Raw genomic sequence first — 5819 nt, forward strand, 5'->3', positions numbered from 1 at the left:
CTCCTTGGGAATGTGACGGTAGGTGTTCTTCTTGGCCGGCCGGTGGATGATCTCCCACTCGCCGTTCTCTGCCCCAAACACAGATTTGGATCATTGAGGCTCCGATAATACTGTCCAGGACCACCGTGGACCCAGATTACAGCTGCATTTTAACAACCAGAGCTTTTTGTTTTCCTTCTAAAAGGGCAATCATAAGAAGTCTTTTGTTTAATGGGTCCAATGATAAAATTTGGTGTGGTAGAAGCTGAAATTGATCCCCAACACATCAATTTCTTCTAATCATTAGATGTCTTTGGTTTAATGTGAAATGTTACCCGTGAAGCCTTCAGGGTCGATAATGATCCATTCCACTGTTTCGCTTCCTTCTTGCTTCAACATCATCTTGATCTCTCTGGCATTGTACGTCAAAGAGCTAAAACCAAAAAACATGAAACATGGTTCAACAATTATAAAAATGGTAGCAAAAAGCAGCAAAACAATAGCTAAAAATGACTCTTTATCCAAAACAGTAACCAGTAAAAATAAGTTAAAATGATTAAAAGAGTTTGGGTGCTATGTTATTTGGATGCAAGAATATTGAAGTTGGTTTTAATCTTTCCTGTCAAAACATACTCTGATTATGTATTGTGATCAAAATGGCACCAACTGGCCTAATGCGTGTTACATAAATCTTTTAACTTACGTGAATTTGAGTGTGCAGTTCTGCCAGTCGAAGGGGAAGTAGTTGACGTTGATGGAACAGGAAGAACGGAAGATGGCCGGAGGTAACCAGTAGCAGAGACCGTCTTCATATACAATAACATTGGAGTAGTAGGCCACCTCGAACTGGGCATCATTACTGAAGGAGGAGGAGTCACAGATTACATAATCTTTGATAAATGATTCTATATTACATTCTCTACAACCTTATGGCCTTAGATTTTCTAAATAATCCCTAGGTAAGAGAGTGAATGGTTGTTTGTCTCATTTGTCTCTATGTGTGGCCCTGTGATGGACTTGTGACCTGTCCCAGGGTGTACCCCGCCCCTCACAAAGTGACTGCTGGATGTGGGCACCAGTGACCCCCTGTAATGCGATGGTTGTGCGTAGGAGGAGAGCTAGTTTAGCATAAACCATGTGATATGGTGTAGCTCCGAAAAGAGCGACAACWTTTTGGATCCCACATATACTTTATTAGACTTGAAACCATAYAAAGCCAGGTCTTCACGGCGCTAAATCTACATTCATACAGGAATATATAGATTCTAGTCCATAAATMCTGTACCATTCATTACCAAGGTTGATCAGCAGAGCAGCTAAGTGCGTACACACAGCAAGTCTTTAGATCTGGACTCTTAACATTCACAACATCCTACATTTTAACAGAAGAGGCGCCATTGTGTGGCAGTAAAAAGGTACTACAACAGTGATATACATATTGACTGTTACACCCCATGACCCTGAAAAGAACAGTTAGGTAAAGATAATGGATTGATGGAATTGGTAGATTAGGCATGTTGATTTGATGGGTTTAGCATGTAGATGTGCTTGGGTTAGCATGTAGAATTAGGTTAAGCATGTTGATTTRCTAGCAATTAGGAAATGTAGGTTTTACTTGGGTTATCAGGTTGGCTTGCCAGGGTTAGTGTGAAGACGTTTTAATGTTAGYGTTGACATGGTGTTTGTTTCAATTGGAATCTGACTTTTCTGGTTTTATCAGAGAATAAAAAAAAAACAAGACATATATCCAGTCTGTCAGATTGCTCTTCAAACATACGTTTAAAGAAATTATTTTGTTCTGAGCAATTGAGTAAAAAAAATTAAAATAATCTTACTTGTTCTCCAGTACAATCTCTGGCAGCCACACCATGCTGGGCGGTAGACGAAGTRTGTCGATGCCATCAAACTCTGTCTTATTCCATGACAGCCTGTAGTCAGTCCATGTCTGAGACACACATTCATACATTTCACAAAAAACTGAAGATTTTTTTTAAGACTGAAAATAACGTAACTAACTCACATGATCGAGCCACACATTTGTTAGCAGCGTCTCATCGACTTCTTTCTACAGGATGGAGAAGAAAACACTGATCACAGTCTGAACTGTACTTTTCACACAGAATACTGGACACCATCAGAGCATGTAGACCAGAGGTGGGGACTCGTGACTCAGACTTAGACTTGAGTCGTATACTTAAGTCCCTACTATTAGAGACTTGAGACTTGACTTGGACTCGTGATTTGAGACTTGCAAACAATGCAAGTCTTTTCACTGCTCGGCTCACGATGCTCACTTCCTCAGTACACATCCATCTGGATGTGTACTGGGGAGTACACCCAGAGATGTGTACTGGGTGATCCCCATCACCTGAGAATGGGAGAAGCCAGCGCCGTCCAATGTTAATGATGTGTACGCTACGTGACAAACAGAGCTTCAGCATGGCAGGCACATTGCAGTAGCTCTGCTGCCATTCATTACAAACTTTGCTTACAGAGACTTTATTCAACACAGTGACAGGAGACTGGCAAAATGCAAAGTGTGTGGAGTCCAAATCCAAAATTTGTTTTTGTGATGACTTGTGCAGCCCTTTTACTTTAAGGATTGTGGTTCATCATCTTCACTGACGTGCTTTATGCATTTAAAAAAATTCTGGTATTTTATTGTAAAATCAGCAGCAGACTTTTTGGATTTGTTCTTTGTCAATGGCAAGATTTAATTACAGTAATTACAATAATTACTGGTTACTGTATATCACAATAGACACRTGATCTATTGTGATATACAAWAGAATAWACAGCCTGGTTTGGCCTTTGTGTGTTCTTGTAAGACTACAAGTGCAAAATACAGTTAATACTCTAAAGGCTTTTGTTATTTCAACCTTAACCTTATCTGTATTTTTAAAACAGTAAAACATAACATTACAGTATGTTTTAACATTTGATTAAAACATAGTATTATAGAATATAATCTAGTAAAGTTAGAATGCCTTCGAACAAACTGCCAGTTAAGTSATACATGCAGTGAGACTTGGACTTGAAGTCAAGAGACTTGACTTAGACTTGCGCATATCTCTGATGTAAACCTGGAAAACAAAATGTCTGTCCAGACTGTTTGGCCAACTTGTCTTTGATCAGCAGCTTTGTTTACAACAAGAACATAAAGGAAAACACAAAGCTCGTTTACCTCGTGCCTTCTAAACCAATCAGGGTTTTTTATTGGAAGGAACAGTTTATTAGTAAAGAAGATGTTATTTACCAGGGAGATAAGGTTGGAGAGAGTCATGGCCAGATAAACTTCAACAACATCCTGCTGCCGTTCAACAGGCCGCAGCTCCCTGTTGTAGGCTTTTTCTTTGAACAGGTGGTTGATCAGACGCTCCTCCTCGTTCCTGCACCAACACTCTGTGACACACACACACACACACACACACACACCAACAAACCTTAAGGTTTATCTGTAATCTTTTCGATCAGATGCAGACAGTGGAGAACAGTTTGAGTTAAACAGTCTCAGTTCAGGTCTGAACCAGGAGCAAAGAAAACCTGCTCAGGTCAGGTTTTAAAGAAGGATCCTGAACTCACCGGTGTTGAGCAGAGCCAGCAGGAACACACAGACCAGAGCTTKTATCTCCATGTCTGACCCACGAAGAAGAACCAGGGACCTTTTTCTTTCCAAGCTTCTGCTAAGCGAGTGGATGAGTGACGGGCAGCAGCTGCAGAAACACAGAGGAGGAAATAGAAAACCAGGAGCAGCCGCTCACCTCCTGCTCCTCTGAACTGAAGGCTGCAGCTGTAAACAGGCACACAGAGTCCAGTAAAACCTCTAAAAATAAACACAAAAACATGAAAATACTCCTTTCTTTTTAGCTGAAGATAGACACACTGAAACATCTAGTTATTATCTGGTTACAGGTTATTTATTCTGTAAAAACAAGAWATCTTGAACAGAATCAGGGTTCTCCTCTCTTCTGAGACTCGTCTTTGTTTATTTCCATCATCTGCAGCTGAAGATCAGAGTTCCTGCAGCTTTAAAAACATTTGTTGTTAAAACTTACAGATTAGACTGAAATGAGGGACCACCTGAAACTCCTGAAGATGAGATGAGTTTATGTAAAGCTTTGGAAAACTATTTAAAATCTTTAAATATTTTTTAATTGATAACCTTAAAGATTTAAAGCAGATTTATCACGATACAATATTATATGTTCAAGAATGGCTGAATTATTGTCCTTTGTAAATTTAGCATTAGCTTTTAGCTTATTTTGGGATTTTCATTGGCAGTCAGCATGGGTTCATTCTAGCTACTCCACAACAAATTTCATCTCAATATGTCTTAAAATAGAATTATTTGTGGTGGACATCTTGAATTCTCATATGCTTTAAATTCTTTATTAGTATTAGATTTAATTGTCTTCATTTTTATTTTATTATTATCAAGAAGTCTGAACACCTGTAATACATGATGTCTGCAGCAGAGGACTCCCTTTCCTCTGGATTATGGAGCAGACTCCACATGAAGTGTGTGAGTATCATCATGTTGTGCCTTAAACAGACATATTTTACCTTCTGTTTGGGTTTCATTTATTCTTATGTGTTTTGTTCTTTGTTTGTTTAGATACAAAGAAAAGAATCAGCCTGGAATCAAAACTTGTGGTAAAAAAAACAAACATAAATTCAGACCCATAAACAGTTTAGATGACCCAGCATGCAGGACAACCCACACTATGTAATTTAAAATTAACTCCAGACATTTTAAATACATAAAACACATCAAATATCTGTTTAATAATCCAAGTTTATTCATTAAAAATATTTAAATGACAAACATAGTGCATAAAATCTTATATTTGTTAATAAAATGTGTAAAATGAACTGAATGTAAATATTTATTTAAACCACTCAAATAAAGCAGGCCTATTGATACAAACTTTATCTCACTTCAAGCTTAATAAAACACACTGAGCAAAGTAAGAGTCTAGAAGGAAATCAACAAATAATCCTGATAATAATAATTTAAACCTAATTTAAAGTTTAGAGTAGAGACTATTCATGAAGTCACTCGAATAACTTGATCACAAAAACACATGCAGCTCAATCAGGCATCTGTTAGCATGATGTTAGCATGATGTTAGCATGATGTTAGCCCTGTTAGCAGGATGTTAGCATGATGTTAGCCCTGTTAGCATGATGTTAGCCCTGTTAGCAGGATGTTAGCATGATGTTAGCCCTGTTAGCAAAATGTTAGCATGACTGGTTACCCCGTTAGCACAATCCCTTACCTATTAATTAATTCTTTGTTTTTACCAGTGGTGGGCACAGTTCCCCTAAAACACTAATGGGGAAACTAATTTCTTAATTAGTGCTTTAGAGCTTTTGCTATTTTTAAATTAATTAGTGGATTAGCATTTGCTAAATTTATGGGCTTAATTTAGAAGCACTAACTGAGGTCTTTAAATGTCATTGATCAACATTATTGCTAACAGCTGAGGGTGTAAGCCGTTTCTTTTTGTTCACATGCGTGTCACTTAACCACTAGAAGACAGATTGATAATATTCTGCACGCAGTAAATATTGTCTCATGACAAACCCTCATGGAGTGGAAGTACCTTTTGTCCCTCAGAAGCTGTATACTCTGACAGACTGCTCTCCTGTTTCCCACAATTCTTTTTTACTTTACATTAGGAGTTCCTGAAGCAATTCTGTTGAATATTAACATTTCCTGTACTCAGTCCCCACCCCATGCCATGCTGTACCCAGATTGCATCATTTCAGTTCTCCATTAAACAGTTTAAAATTACTGATATCCTGCATGCTTTCTGACCAAAGCCCCACCATAAACG

General features: G+C 38.2%; 1 protein-coding gene across 1 annotated transcript; it reads right to left on the reverse strand.

Annotated features, from left to right (window-relative positions):
- Positions 1-3634, reverse strand: LOC106531851 (acetylcholine receptor subunit delta; the record flags this gene model as incomplete). Its single annotated transcript, XM_014027783.1, is given in 7 exon segments — positions 1-68; positions 315-412; positions 683-838; positions 1815-1924; positions 2000-2044; positions 3236-3381; positions 3562-3634. Coding segments are annotated over 7 exon segments (675 nt in total), but the record flags the coding sequence as incomplete, so codon positions are not given.
- Positions 3635-5819: the final 2185 nt, after the last annotated feature.

The sequence above is a fragment of the Austrofundulus limnaeus genome, unplaced genomic scaffold, assembly GCF_001266775.1.
Source record: "Austrofundulus limnaeus strain Quisiro unplaced genomic scaffold, Austrofundulus_limnaeus-1.0 Scaffold681, whole genome shotgun sequence".
NCBI classification, from domain to species: Eukaryota; Metazoa; Chordata; class Actinopteri; order Cyprinodontiformes; family Rivulidae; genus Austrofundulus; species Austrofundulus limnaeus.